Source organism: Pipistrellus hanaki, assembly GCF_964339955.1.
Source record: "Pipistrellus hanaki genome assembly, chromosome: 3".
NCBI lineage: Eukaryota > Metazoa > Chordata > Mammalia > Chiroptera > Vespertilionidae > Pipistrellus > Pipistrellus hanaki.
Genome location: NC_140505.1, coordinates 73,493,021 through 73,508,754, shown reverse-complemented (window position 1 = coordinate 73,508,754; position 15,734 = coordinate 73,493,021). Strand labels below are relative to the sequence as shown.

The window sequence follows — 15,734 nt, the reverse complement described above, 5'->3', positions numbered from 1 at the left end:
ATAAAGCTTACTTTAACAAAATGGCATTTTTGTCTGAGATTTACTTCAGAATGACCTGGGATCAGAGGGAAGAGGACAGTGAGCAAGAGGTAAAGAGATCAGCCTTGATTAACAACTGTTAAATTATTAAAGCTGGGCACATTCACTTACTATTTATTGAAACAGAATATATACAAAAAATATCTTTTAAAACAAGTCTATAATCGATAAATTCTAAAACAACATGTAACCATCAGTTAATTCACCAATGATATTAAAAACCACAAAATTCAATTTTTATTTATTGTAAATTAAATTCTTAACATATCTTGGAGCCAAAACCACTACCATACTTTCATGCCCTCTCTCTTTGCTCAAGAGTAAGCACTGAGATAAAGAAATAAGTGTTTAGCATTTTGAGAGAACCCTAAGCTAAAAATGTGAAAACACTACTAAGACTATTGATGTTCAATACTGGCCCATAGATAAATAAATTAAATGTAAAAACATAAGAAACAGGACAATATGTGAAAATGTTATTAATAAATATATAAATAAGCAAAACAAAAATGAACATTAATTTCAATGATCCAACCTTAAAAAGTATTTTTGTTTTTTACAAGCTGGATACTAGATATAGAAAAATACAATTATGAGTATCAGTGAAAATAGCTATGTCCCTATGCAAATGAAACAAGCTGAAGAACCAATATCATACTTGACACTAAATAAAATGTTTTAAAACCAATTTCCTCTGAATTTTTCTTGTAAAGTTTAACAAAAGTTTAAAGAACATAATAAGGTTTACTACACTATACAGGTTTGTAAGTTACCTGAAATGATATGAAATATCACTAGTTTATGGATGTATAGGAAAAACAATGAGGCTCAAAGCACATATAATTATTAGCACTCTCACAATACATACATACTGTATAGCGATTCTCTTTAAAATACTCCAACAAATGAGGCATAAGGGACAGATAAACTAATACTAAAAAATGTTGATAATTATTAAAGCTGAGTAATTAGTACATAGAGTTCATTAAATTCTCTTCTACATAGGGTTGAATTTTTGAATTAGGAAAAAACACTAATAAATTGAAAAGACATACATGAAATTAAAACTACTCAACCACTGCAAAAGGATACAGACATGACTCTTGACATCATTACGAAGTCCTTTGCGAACAAATTCATATGCTTCTTCTTTTTTTCCTAAACAGTTCAATGTTAAGCCTTTCATAGCCAAAGTCTCTGAAAAATATTTTTAACCTCAATTTACACATGAAAGATTCAAATTATCTTAGGGCTATTTTAACATTTGACACCTGCCATGCTTATATTATTCATATTTTTAATCCCATAGTTAGAAGAACTTCTCTCCAAAAACTGCATTTTAAACATTGGCTTAAAGTTTAGCCCAGGTCCTTTTCTGAAATTCCTTAGGATGAGACTGAGTTGCTAAAATGCTTTCTGCTCTTTAGAAGATTCTTGAAAGGGGGTTGAGATTATTCTGCTGAGAAAAGGTAACACAGCAGGCACCTGAACCCTGTTGAGTTAAATGTATACAGCAGTTCACCTTTCACCTGAGATCAACTTGAATTAAGAATCAAATCAATCTACCTTAATAAAGAGGAAAAAAATCACCTTACTCAATACTGGAATAAACTGCATTTTTGGCAAGTTTATTCTAACTAATTCTAATTAGCGAATTAATATCCTTTGCATTTCAAGGATACAACACTGGACTACAGGAGTGGCAACTCAAAAATATGTTTAAAGAAGTTAATAAAAGATGCTTTAGATTGAAATAACTCTCTGAATAATCCCCCCAAAAAATAATCCACAAGGAAATTAGATAAGAACAACTGTTTTTCAAATTAATGTCTATGAATTCTGTTTTTCAGAAAACATGGTGATAGAACAGTCCAAGCTCCTATAACCAAACATCTTTTCTGTTTATACATAAAGAACTTCCCTAAAGCTTCCACTTAGATAATGGTTCCATAGTGACAAAACTTGAAAACAAGTCAAATTTCTAAAATTCTATGAAATGAAGACTTCTTTCCATTTCTTCAAAGAATGTTTTCAACATGAGAAAGCTGAGACGGATCAGCCTATTTCCCAATAAGACAGTCTCAAGATTTACCAAAGACTAATATTCAGCGACCTCAACTAGCTGTGCTTTGCTACAGGATCACAACTAGCTGTGCTTTGCTACAGGATCATGAGGTTGCGTATGTAACCTCATCTATCCTCTTAAAAAATACTGGTGACCAGTGAAAAAGGATTAGAAAGCAAATGCCAACTTATTAATACCAGTGCTAGAAAAACAACTCAAGATAAACAATCTAATGATAAATCAGTAGTGTCAATTTATATATAAAGGCCTGCAGATACATGACATCTACCAAAGAATAAAATGTATTTAACTCTATCTTCATACTATTTCTGTATTGCAAATATTGTCCTAATTTTATACATAGGAAATCAAAGAATAAACTTAAGTTCTAGTCAAAGTAACAGATGAAATCACTTCTATAAAAATATTGGTATATAGTACTCCAACTGTTCCCAAATTGATCAACCAACAACCTTTCATTTAATCGTAAAAACTGTATATGTACATGGACTTAAACATAATAGAAGTAACCTAGAATAAGACTGATATTACTAAAAATGTTTAATATTTATACATTATAGAGCTACTAGGCCATGGAATCTGGGAAGTATTCTTCTTTCACTGTTAGGAAGCCTGTCTAATTTCAGAATTAGATTTCCCCAAAGCAATCTCTCACAAGTAAGACAATACCTCCATGTTCAGCAAATTTTGGATTCGAAAGAATCATCTTGCAAAACTTGAGGCCATTTTTATATTGCTTCTGTTCGTAACATTTCTGTAAAGAAATACGAACAAAAATTATTTTATAAAATGATTCTATATGGAGCAACTTTTACATAATTGAAGATCTAAAGTGAGGTTTAAAACGTGATGGAAAGATTTTATGTCAATTTATATCACTTATAACATTTAGTATGTTTCTGTTACCAAACTGTTCTAGTGTCTTGAGCATTTTCACTTTTACAGAAGATAAAGAAAAAAATACATTTAATAAGCTGGGAACTTAATTGTCAAGCAACACTGCTACAGCTTTTTAAAATTCAAAATCCAAAAGCAAAAACATATATGATAACAACACAGAGAAATACTAAAACTGCATTAAAAGCCTATGCTATTTCAAAAATGGAACCAAGAGCCCAGCCATTGTGGTTCAGTGGTGGAGCCTTGACCTATGAACCAGGAGTTCAACTCCAGTTCAGGGCACATGCCCAGGTTTTGGGCTCCATCCCCAGGGTGGGGCATGCAGGAGGCAACTAGTCAATGATTCTTATCATTGATATTTCTACTTCGCTGTCCCTCTCCTTTCCTCTCTGAAATCAATAAAAATATTTTTTTTTAAAAAGGGAGCCAAGCTGAAACCGGTTTGGCTCAGTGGATAGGGTGTCAGCCTGCGGACTAAAGGGTCCCCGTCAAGGGCATGTACCTTGGTTGCGGGATCAATCCCCAGTAGGGGGTGTGCAAGAGACAGCTGATCAATGTTTCTCTCTTATCAATGTTTCTAACTCTCTATCCCTCTCTCTTCCTTTCTGTAAAAAATCAATAAAATATATTTATAAATAAATAAATAAACATTACATACCCAGATTAAGGAAATGTTTAGCATTTCCCAATTAATTTGGGAATAAAATTAACTCAGCAGCAGCTTAAACTTTTTGTAAATAGAGTATAATAAATCACGGAGTTGTTTTTCATTATTCTACCAATAACATGATTTGAACTACAGTACCCATATATAGAGAAAGTAAGTGTTCTGTCATCTTTTAAGTAAAATGCCCAATGTCCTGAAATCTTACTAAAAAGTCATAGATGATTTCCCATTAATATATTTCAGATTCCTTGCTTAGACCAAAAAATCCACCTGAAAGGGGAAAAAAAAAAAAAAAAAGTTCGCTTCTCCAATTCCATACTGTGAAAAATATGTCTACGAGAAAAACAAAAAATAAGGATTTAATGTGAAGTTTCTATTAGCTAGAACTGAACAGCTACTATGAAACTGGATATCTGCCACTGGTAATACTGAAAACATTCTAAATTTAGTATTTATAGCAAAGGTAAGCGATAGCTAATAGTCACATAACACAAGCTCTAAGTAACAAATGCGCTATTAAAATCTAAACGCTCGTGTTCAGATAAAAAGACAAACTAGAAGAACACAGCTATCTCTTTGCAACATTAATTCTGCGGTGCCCGGCGTGTGTGAGAAAAGCAAAGGCGCTCGCTGCCTGTCCGCTTCGGCAGAACAGGAGCCGGGAAAACAAACCGGGAAGGCGCCGGGAGGCTGGCACCGGACCTGCAGGGAGCAGCACGCCTCCCGCCGGCCAGCGGGCCCCCCTCCGGGGCCACCATCCCGGTTTCTGCTCAGAAACAAAGTGTGTGATCCCCCAAGTGCAAAGCCAGCCCGTCCGCGAAGCTGGTACCGCTTTCTCGCAGTAGAGCCCGTGCACGTCAAAGGCAGAGCCCTGTTCGCTGCTGGGCTTTAGGAAGGCAGTTGATGCCAGCCTTTCACCGGCAAAGCCTCCCAGAGGCGTTAGTGCCCCCAAACAGGCAAAGGCTCCCCCGCAGAAAGCTGGCCTCCGGGCGCACCCCAATTCCCCCGTAACCGTCTGTGCCCCAGCCCCGCCCCACCACAGGCTCCATGGGGCCGCTTTCTAAGCACAAAGCAGGGGGTGAAACCTGCGGAGGGGCGGCGGCTAAAGAAATCCCCCGGGAGGACAGGAGGACAGGTCGCGAGTCCGTCCCCAGGCTCCGCCGAGGTGCCCGGGCGCCGCCGCGGCCCCGCCAGGTCCCTCCGGTCCGCGGCGGCGGGGCCGGGGGCCGGGGCGGGAGGCGGCCCGGGGACCCGCGGAGGCGGGGGGCCAGTCCGGCGGCTCCGAGGTAAACAAAGGCCAGAGCGCGGACCGCTCGCCGCGCCGGACCGGGCCGCCGGGGCGCGAAGCCGCCGCCCTCACCAGGACGCGCTTGAAGAGGTTGCTCTCCTTCGGCGGCAGCGGCACGCTCGGCATCGCGGCGGCGGGCGGCGGGGCGCTCCGTTCCGGGGGGTGGACGCGGGGACCAGCCGCTGCCGAGAGTCGGTGCGGATGACGGGTCAGTCCATTCGCCTGGAGCGGGGGCTGGCGATGGAGAAGGAGAACGGCCGGAGCCAGACGCCCCGACTCCGGCCCGGGTGAGGGGCGAGCGGCGGTAAGATGGCAGCCGGGCCCGCCCCCTCCGCCGGCGGCGTGCGCATGCGCGGGGCTGCGGAGACCTGGGGCCACGGGGGGGGGGGGGGGGGGCGGGGTTGGGGGGGAGGGGTTGTTCGGCGGTCACTTGGGGACGTGGGGGGGGTTGGGGGGGGGGTGCTCCTGCAGCGTAGCTCCTGATAAGTCGTTTGCATTGTGCTATGATTGTTTAGTCTCGTGGCCCAAGACGATGCCAGTTATAACAGAGTCAGACTTTTGGGCTTTCTCTCCGCTCAGGAATTTACTTAGAAAAACAGGGCTCGAGTCCAAAATAGATGGATGAACTTGTGCAGACCAAGGACGTAGTCACAACGCAGTGAGGTCATTGGACGGGCATGGACGGGAGCTGATGGGGAAGCCCTTTGAAATGTCTCAGAAAAAAAGTAACTCCCTCCCCACCCCCCACCCCCCCAAAAAAAGGTATTTCCAGCAGTTCAGAACACCTAACATTGTCAGTGAGAATTATGGTGGCTTTATGGGGCCACTGGTTCGCCAAGTCTACCTACCTACTCTTTCGCCTCAGATGGTTCCCCTTTATACAAGACATAACAATGAGAGAAACAAAATTCAAACCCAGGATCTTCCAACTCTGGAACATTTTCTACTCTACATGAAAGGTAGTATATCCCAAAACAAAAACAAAGCAGAAAAAGAAAGAATAGTGATAGAGCATATGCGAGCCTACTAGAAAGATGCAGGTATGCATCCCTGACAATAGCCATATAGCCCTAGCTGGTGTGGCTCAGTGGATAGAGCATCAGCCTGCAAACGAACGGTCCTGGTCCTAGGTCAAGGACACATGCCCGGGTTGCCGGGTCAATCAATGATTCTCTCTCATCACTGATGTTTCTATCTCCCTCTCCCTCTCCCTCTCCCTTCCTCTCTGAAATCAATACAAATATAATTTTTAAAACATTCAGATAATGGTGAGATAACTTTAAAAAAAGTAATAGCCATATATACCACGTAGGTTTAATACTAAGGAATGTGTAAACATTAGGCACATAAACTTATTTATACATGTTCTGGATATTAATTTGTGCATGTTTGTTAGACAACAAGGTAATTGATGCATAATGGCATTTAGTGGGCTATAATCTGAGATGGGTTGCAGCTTATTTGATTTTCCCCCCCTCTAGCCTGGGTTTGAGATGGGAATCTTTTAAAATAGGAAAGAAACTGTTATTTAAAAGGAGGAGATCTAGAGGGCCTGTTTTCTGGTCAGAAACTAGGTCCCCCAAACTGTTAAAGAAGTGAGGACGAGGTCTTCATGGAAAACTTGGCTGATTTGCACCTGAACTAGTCATAGTCTGAGAGCTGAACAGGGGCAGAAAAGTGCCTGCTCACAGCACCCTCATACCCAGACACTCCGTAATCTCTACCCACTGTTTGCTCACTCTAGCAACATTCAGGAAAACTCATTGGCTCCCAATTTATCTATAGCTTCAGGAGTAAAGGGCTAATTTGTGGGACAAGTTGAAGCTCCAGTGCTCCAGTCAGGCCATCCCTTGATTCTCATGCAATATGGACTTTTCTGGAATGTACTTTAGCCAGCTCGAGCCACGTTGCCTCTCCTCAAGTTATCAAAATGACAAACTGGAAAAAGAAAGTAAGAGATAAGGGGGTGGGGGGTCATAATGCTAAATTGTAAATATTTGGAGACAAGTAATGTTTATCTTTTATGAAAGTTTCCTTTGGGCCTTGTCCAGTCTAACTTATTACAAATGAATAACCTTTGGTAGCTGCCAGATTTCACCATGGCTCTCTCCACCCCCTGGTTCTTCATTTGCTCTCTGCAGCTTCCCACCCACTGCCAGCTTCTTCCCCTTCCCACAGACTTCCCAGCAGTACAAAGGAAACCTGCAATCCCAGATACCAAGAAATAGGTAGTTATAAATGCCCATATTTAATATTTTCCTCATCTGTCTTTCACACACGTTGACATACAATGCATGCATACCTAGGATAGGGGTCAAGGGGGAAGTGAGTAGCTGAAGAGAATGACAGTAGTGTTGCCGGTAGTTGTCAGCCTGAACCTTAGACCACATAAAAGATGTAGTGCATGCAGTCAGAAAGCCTGGGTTAGCCAGTGGCTATAATTTTATTACTGACTTCCTGTTTAGTCTGGAGCCAATCTTTTTTCCACCTTTCAACAGAAAATGGGTTTATAATAACATTATTGTAATCTTTTACAGCAGGGTTATGTGAATATAATGCTTAGTCATTTCTAAGCCCATAGTGAAAATAAAAAATAAAAAGCATTGTAAATCTGAACTCGCTGTCTCTCAGGAAGAATGCTGAAGCCCCGTTGGTGTCATGGTGGGCTTTCATCCAGGTGTTCTGTGCTTCAGGTAGCGTGTACCTCCTTAAGGATCATGCACAGAGTAAAATATCAGTAACAACAACTGTAAAGAACTTAACACTCACTAAAACACTTTTTACATACATGATATGGACCAGTGACTCTTGCTAAGCCCAGTAGAGCCAAGGAGTAAAGAAGCTAGAAAAGGATGTTCTCCAACCCATAATCACAACATATCTTACAGAGCCAGCTGGCAGGGTAAAATCAAGTATTTTGCTGCTATTCCCATAACCAATTTAACCATGTAACTAAAGGCTGATGGGAAAATAACTCATCAGATTGCAAAATACATTATACCTCAGATTCCCTAATGTTTCCATTCTCTTCTACCTACCTTGTCATTCCTCCGTGGAGTTCTTTTTTTCTTTTTTTCTTTTTTTTTAATTGATTTGAGAGAGAGAGAGAGAGAGAGAGAGAGAGAGAGAGAGAGAGAGAGAGGTATTAGTTGCTCCACCTGTTCATGAGTTCATTGGTTGATTCTTGTATGTACCCTGACCAACGGGGATTGAACCTGTAACCTTGGTGTATGGGGACAATGCTCTAATCAGCTGAGCTACCCAGCCAGGGCCTCCCTTGGAGCTCTTGAGCCCATCTCCTTCTACTTTTCCTGAGTTTTTAGTCCATCCCCACCCCCCTCCACTATTTGCATTTCTCTCTCTCCTTACATTACCTTATATTCTAATGGGAAGAGACAGACAAGAAACACATAAATAAACATGGTAATTCTAGACCTTGGGAAGTTCTAGGAAGGAAGTAAAACAAGTCATCTTAGAAAAATGGGGATTGAGAGAAGAATTGCTTTCTTTTTTAAATAATATATTTTTATTGATTTCAGAGAAGGGAAAGGAAGAGAGAGATAGAATTATCAATGATGAGCCCTAGCCAGTTTGGTTCAGTGGCTAGAGCTTCGGCCTGTGGACTGAAGGGTCCCGGGTTTGATTCCAGTCAAGGGCACATGCCCGGATTGTGGGCTCAATCCCTAGTAGGGGGTATGTAGGAATCAGCTGATCAATGATTCTCTCATTATCATTGATGTTTTTATCTCCCTCTCCCTTCCTTTTTGAAGTCAATAAATATATATTTAAAAAATAAAACAAAGAAAAGAAAAAACAATGGCAGAGAATCGATTATCTGCCTCCTGCAGGCCCCACAATGGGGGTTGAGCCCACAACCCAGGCACGTGCCCTACCAGGGAATCAAACCAATGACCTCCTGGTTCATAGGTTAATTCTCAACCACTAAGCTAAGCTGGGTGGGCAATGAAAGGGTTACTTTCACCAGGTACTCAGGAACAATTTCCGGGGAGGTGGAATTGTGAACAGAGACCTAAAGGAAGAGAAGGGCATTAATAAGGTAAAAAGCCTGGATAGCATATTCCAGCTAAAGGGAATCACATGCAAATGCTAATGCAGGAACAAGATTGACATAGTGAAGGCATAAACGGTACAGTACGAACTTCAGGCTCAAGAGGAAAAGTGGTATACAGGTTAGTTGAAGCTGTAGGCCTAGTTGTGTAGGGTTTGCCATCTCAGGCATTGTGGTTTCGTTTTGTTTTATTCTATGTTCAGTGGGAAGCCATTGAAGTAATTTAAACACAGAAAGTGACATGATCTAAAGTTTTTTAAATCCTCACCTGAGGATATGTGGGGGATTTTTTTATGATTGATTTTGAGAGAGAGAGAAACATTGATGTGAGAAACATCCATCTGCTGCCTCCCACACTCTCCCCAGCCAGGATCAAACCCACAACCCAGGTATATGCTGTGACTGGGAATTGGACCTGCAACTTTTTAGGGTAGAGGATGATGCTTCAACCAACTGAGCACCCAGTCAGGGCAATGACAGGCAGTCTTTTAACAAAGAAAAATATCTTTCCTTATGAAGCTTACATATTAAGGATTGCCTAGCAGCCAAATCCAAAGAGTTTTTTCAGTTTACAGTTTCCTTAACCTCCCGTAGCATTTCCCACTGCCTGGACAAGGACAGGATCCTTGTCCTTCTTGACTTTTTCTAACTTAGGAAACCAACACCTGCATAATCCTATTTTTCTCCTGCCTTTCTTCCTAGTCATTCTCTTGACCCTCAATCAAATTTTTCTTCTCCTAAATGTTGCTTGTCTAGACAATTCTGCTTTTTTTTTTCAACAACAGCAATAAAAAATGTTCAGTGCTCGCTTCGGCAGCACATATACTAAAATTGGAACGGTACAGAGAAGATTAGCATGGCCCCTGTGCAAGGATGAACTGTAAATTCGTGAAGTGTTCCATTTTTTAAAAAAATATGTTTTATTGATTTTTTACGGAGAGGAAGAGAGACAGGTAGTGTTAGAAACATCAATGAGAGAGAATCATCAATCAGCTGCCCCTTGCACACCCCCGCACTGGGGACGTGCCCACAACCAAGGTACATACCCTTGACTGGAATTGAACCTAGGACCTTTCAGTCCGCAGGCTGACATTCTATCCACTGAGCCAAACCTGTTTCAGCTTCATTGTGATTTTAATTTGCATCTCTCAGATGATTAGTGACTTCGAGCATTTTTTCATATGTCTCTTGGCCTTCGGTATGTCCACTTTGTGTGTGTGTGTGTGTGTGTGTGTGTGTGTGTGTGTGTGTATGTGTATATATATATATATTATTGATATTTTACAGAAAGGGAGAGAGAGAGAGAGCTGGAAACGTCGATGAGAGAGAAACATCGACCAGCTGCCTCTTGCACACCCCCTACTGGGGATGTGCCTGCAACCAGTGTACATGCCCTTGACTGGAATCGAACCTGGGACCTTTCAGTCTGCAGACCGACGCTCTACCACTGAACCAAACCGGTTTCGGCAAGTGTTCCATATTTTAAAAATAAATTTAAAAAAAATAATAAAACGTGTTCATCAAACACCACTACTCATCAGCAAAGCAGAATTAGTAAATTTTCCAGCCCAGCCAATATGGTTGAGCATTGACCAGGAGATCAAGGTTGGATTCCTGGTAGGGGCATATGCCCAGATTGCAGGCTCAATCCACAGTGGGGGAGAAGAAGATGGGGAGAAAGGGGCAAATCAGTGATTCTCTCTCATCATTGATGGTTCTATCTCTCCTTTCCCCTTCCTCTCTGAAATCAATAAAAATATTTATTTTAAAAAAATAAATTCTCTAGCTTCCATAGCTTCCATTATTAACAGCAAGCAGATTTCAAATCTGTATCAAGCCCTCTTTGGATCTCCTAGCCTTCATTCTTACTTGTTTGTTAAGCCTAGTTTTACATCAGGATGTCTTAAAAGTATTTTCTACTTGGACAGTAAAAAGCAAGCCTATTTTCCCATTAAACCAGTCCAAGTCCTGACTTCTCTATTTTTGTTAGTGACACTACTCTTCTAGTTAAATTTTTCTAATCAACTTTGAGTCCTCTATATTATTCCCCACATCCAAGTTGCCTAATCCTTTAGATTCTAGATCTGTCACGTTTCTCCCTTTCTTCCCATGCTTTCCATTCTCACTCCATGTTAAAACTAAATATTGCAAAAAACCTCAAGCCTCATTATTCAACCCTCTATTTTCAGGCTCTCTCTTCATTACACTTTGTTTTTTGTGTGTTTTTTAAAAATACATTTTTATTGATTTTTAGAGAGAGAAGAAGGGAGAGGGAGAGAGAGACAGAGAAACATCAATGTGAGAAACATTAATCTATCGATCACTGCCTCCTGCACCCTATGGTGGCTCCAGCCCAAACGTGCCCAAACCAGGAATTGATTCATCAGTCCTCTGCACAGGACAACGCCTACTCGAGCCACACTGTGTCAGGGTTCTCCATAAACTTTGTGCATTGCTTCTAAATGCCTTTTTTTTTTTTTTCCTTCTTTCAAAAACTCTACTTGGGTTTCTCAGTGTAGCAAAACTTTCAATGGCCCCTTTGTCTAAAACTCGGTCTATCCTCAGATTTTTCTTTCACTCTATCCTACAATCAATTACCTTATGTTAGCAGGGACTGTACCAGGTCCAGTTCTTTCTAACCTCCATATTTTTGTTCAACCTGATAGTTTGTTTTTCTTAACTCCTCACCTAAGGACATGCTTTTTATTTTAATTTTTTTAATCTTTTTTTTATTAAATTATTATCTGTGTACATATCTTTTTTTAAATATAATTTTTATTGCTTTTACAGAGAGAGGAATTGAAAGGGATAGAGAGTTAGAAACGTCGATGAGAGAGATGCATCGACCAGCTGCCTCTTGCACATCCCCCACTGGGGATGTGCCCACAACCAAGGTCCGTGCCCTTGACCGGAATCACACCCAGGACCTTTCAGTCCGCAGGCCGACGCTCTATCCACTGAGCCAAACCGGTTTCAGCTGTGTACATATCTTACCATTGCCACCCTCCCCACCTCCCATACATGTCTCTCTTGCTTTTTTAAATTGATTTTACAGAGAGAAGAAGGGAGAAGGAAAAAGAGAGAAACATCCGTGAGAGTGAAATACCAATTGATTGTCTCCCGCAACCGAATTATGTGCTCTGACTGCAACCGAACCTGCAACCTTTTTGGTGTACAGGATGATGCCTAACAAAGCCACCCAGGCGGGCAGTACAGAGACATTTTTATACCAGAGTTCTCTCAAAGCCATCATCAGATTCACACCCCTCCAGTCACCTCACTTCTGTTGTATTCTTGTGCTTGTCTCTGTTTTCTAAACGCACCCTCCTACTGCTGTTCTCTATGCCACATCTTTCCACTCAGCTTTTATCCTCAACCCCTCCACTTAGCACACTCTGCCTCCTTGCCTTAATTGATACCGAGGCCTTACCCAGGACATTGTCTCTCATTTTATATCTTCCTCTCTTTACATACTATGGCAGTTGGTGGGGGAAGAATCCGAGGAGAATTTTTTTTCACATCCCACTGCTCTGCCATTCTCTTCTCCTTTCCCTCTTGGTCTCTATCCTTCATTTGTTTGCTTGCTAAGTGACAGTAGTTATCCTTTCAACTTCACTTCTAGCATCCATCTACTACTGTATGATTCCAATATCTGTGTGGATGGTTCAAAACCCTAGCCTTATATAAATAAACTGTGGTACATCCAAACAATGGAATATTATTCAACACTAAAAAGAAATGAACTATCAAACCACAAAAAGTCGTGGAAGAATCTTGAATGCATATTACTAAGTGAAAGAAGCCAATCTGAAAGGCTAAATACTATGTGACCCAACTATATGACATTCAAGAAAAGAGAAACTATGGACACAGTAAAAGATCGTTGCCTGCCAGAGGGAGGGATGAATAGGCAGAGCACAGAGGATTTTTAGGGCAGTGAAACTATTCTGAATGATGCTATAATGGTAGGCAGATGTCACCATACATTTGTCCAAATTTAGACTTTGTGGGTTCACAAAAACCAAGAGTGAACCCTAATATAACCCGTGGACTTTAGGTGATAAGAATGTGTCAATGTGGCTTCATCAAATGTAACAAATATAATGCTCTGGTGGGAGATAGTGATAATGGGAGTGGCTGTGTTTATGTTTTAAAATAAACACATTTAAAACAATAAAGTAAAAACCAAAAAAAGATAAGATTGAAATAGAATTTAGAAATCTTGGAAACTGTTCAGAAAACAAGCTTTGAATGTGATCACCTCTCTACTTTTGAAAAATTTTAATTTTTCCTTAAAACTTTTCAAAGCAAGAGCAACAATATTAGTTGATGAGGGAAATTTTCGCTTTACAACAAATTAGTTTCCAATTTATAAATGAAAACAGAATGATAAAAAAAAATAACTATTTGCAACCTCTAATGTTGTAATGGACCTACGCACTCATACGTATCTAGTATAACTTCTAAAAGACACACTAAATATCTTGTATCTTCCCTTGAAGGTAGCTAACCCACCTATAAAACAGTTTTGCCAAGAAAAACAACAACCATATAAATCTGGTCAAGCTTTTAAATTCCTTCCTAGGAAATACAGGGTGGGGGGAGGAACATAATAAACACAACACAAGTCTAAAACAAATTTTAGACCCTTCAAGGCAAAGGATCTGGTTTCTTCAACAAATATATTGCAAAGAAAAAAGAAAAAAAGAGAGGGGGACCTATAGATTAAAAATATAGCAACAAATTGCAATATATGGACCTTATTTGAATCCTGATACGAACAAGCAAACTACTCCCCCCACAAAATGTGACACATAAGGAAAAATTTGAACACCAGCTAGATATTTGATAATATTAAGATGCTATTCTTAATTTTTAAGGATGACTATTTTAAAAGTCTATATCTTCTAGAGCACATGTGTCAAACACAAGGCCCGCGGGCCAAATCCAGCCCGCCAGGCCTTGCAATGTGGCCCGCACCGCGCTGTCATCACTGCACTCCGCTGTCAGTTTATGACATTGTCAGTTTATGACTGTTCAGTAAACCATTCGGCCCGCGATTTAGGCTGGATTTTAGATTTTGGCCCCTTCTCTGATTGAGTTCGACACCCCTATTCTAGAGCTATATACTAAAATATTTACAGATGGAAAAAAGATGTTTTATATTTGCACCAAAATAATAAAGTGAAGAAAGAAAGTAGGAGGAGGGCACGTGAAATACCAAGTTGATAACTGTTGAGAATTTGTGATAGCTATATTGGGTCATTATATTGTTCTATTTATGAATCTTTTTAAAATTTTTCATAATAAAAACAAAAAATAAAGCTATATATCCATATACATACATACAGTGTAGACTACATTATATTCTTCATTTTGGCCATTTCGGGGCTAAGTTGGAAAACACATTAATGCTTATAATGAGTATTTGAAAATTACTTATAAATGATACTCGGAGAATAAGATGAAAAAATAAAATTTATTGAAATAAAGATTTGAAAATGTACAATTTAAAACCGAAGCAGCCTGGCCAGTGTAGGTCAGGGATTGAGCATCAACATATGAACCAGGAGATCATGTTTCGATTCTGGTCAGGGCACATGCCTGGGTTATGGGCTCAATCCCCAGTAGGGTGGATGCAGGAGGCAGCTGATCAATGGTTCTCACTCATCATTGATGTTTCTCCTTCTCCCTCTCCCTCTCTGAAATCAATAAAATGTATTTAAAAAATAAAAATAAAACAATAAAACCAAAGCAAATTATTTAAGAAAAATATTTCGGATGATAGTGGAAGAGAAATTTAAGATGACAGATGAAATTACGAAGTTGTAAGAGTCAACACTAAATGATCTTGTTAAAAAGCTGACTTCACCCCAGGCTAATACTAGTTTAGAGGGGGAAGGGGAGGTTCCAGGATTAGTCTTTCAAATGTCTTTGCTTTCCTTTTATTTCCTTTTATTTTATTTTATTTTTTAAAGAGTAAAAGAAAGATAGTAAGGTGACCTTTCAGGGCCTCTTAAGTGTCTGACGGAAAATTATGTGAGTGATCTATTGTAGTTTCAATAATGCCAGCAGGTGGCGCATTTCATATATTTTATTTCAAGCTAAGAAAAACTTGAGAACCAGTGTAAATACAAAAGAAATGCTGCCATTTCATTCTTTGTATTCTGCTTGTTTCAGGGGAAATAATAAGACTATAAGGAAAAGAATCTTTGTTTTGCTAGTTATTTTCTACTTTAATGAGAGCTTGAATTTTGTGTTAAATTGCTAAAAAATTCCTGATTTCATTTTTTTTTCTATAGTAAAACATATCTAATTGAAATCCCAAGCTGTTTCCAAACTTCACATTGTGAGATGTCTTAAGATGCCACAGGTCATTAAGACAGATTGATTGCCTTGATTGAATCTCTGCTATATCACTTACTACAATAGTTTTGTTGTGTTTTTTTTTTTTTTTTTTTTTTACCTTGGACAAGTTACTTAAGCTCTCTGTATCTTAGTTTTCTCCCATGCACAATGGGTATTCTAAGTTTATTGTAAGGATGAATGAATTAGTAGGTTTAACCATGTAGACAGAAAAAGATACTTGGAAGTAGATAATGAAAGTTGTATATGTGTTTACATGTATGGCTAATTCTTCTTATATGTACGGTCATAACCTAAGAAAATATCCTGTGAAGTTGGT

General features: G+C 39.8%; 1 protein-coding gene across 7 annotated transcripts in view; it reads right to left on the bottom strand.

The window, feature by feature from the left end:
* The window catches only part of NAA16 (N-alpha-acetyltransferase 16, NatA auxiliary subunit), a 71,916-nt gene extending 66,598 nt beyond the window's left edge, over nucleotides 1-5,318 (bottom strand). For 6 of the 7 annotated variants that reach the window (XR_014794393.1, XR_014794394.1, XR_014794395.1 and 3 more), the window contains exons 1-3: nucleotides 5,053-5,318; nucleotides 2,795-2,879; nucleotides 1,132-1,236 (exon numbers count right to left, since the gene is read on the bottom strand). Coding sequence is in view for 1 of the 7 variants with exons in the window: in XM_084876542.1 (XP_084732668.1) it covers nucleotides 1,132-1,236; nucleotides 2,795-2,879; nucleotides 5,053-5,106 (244 nt within the window). In the remaining 6 variants the exon portion in view is untranslated. The remainder of the gene's footprint in view (nucleotides 1-1,131; nucleotides 1,237-2,794; nucleotides 2,880-5,052) is intronic. The other variant, XM_084876542.1, reaches the window with a different exon arrangement.
* Between the last annotated feature and the right edge of the window lie 10,416 nt (nucleotides 5,319-15,734).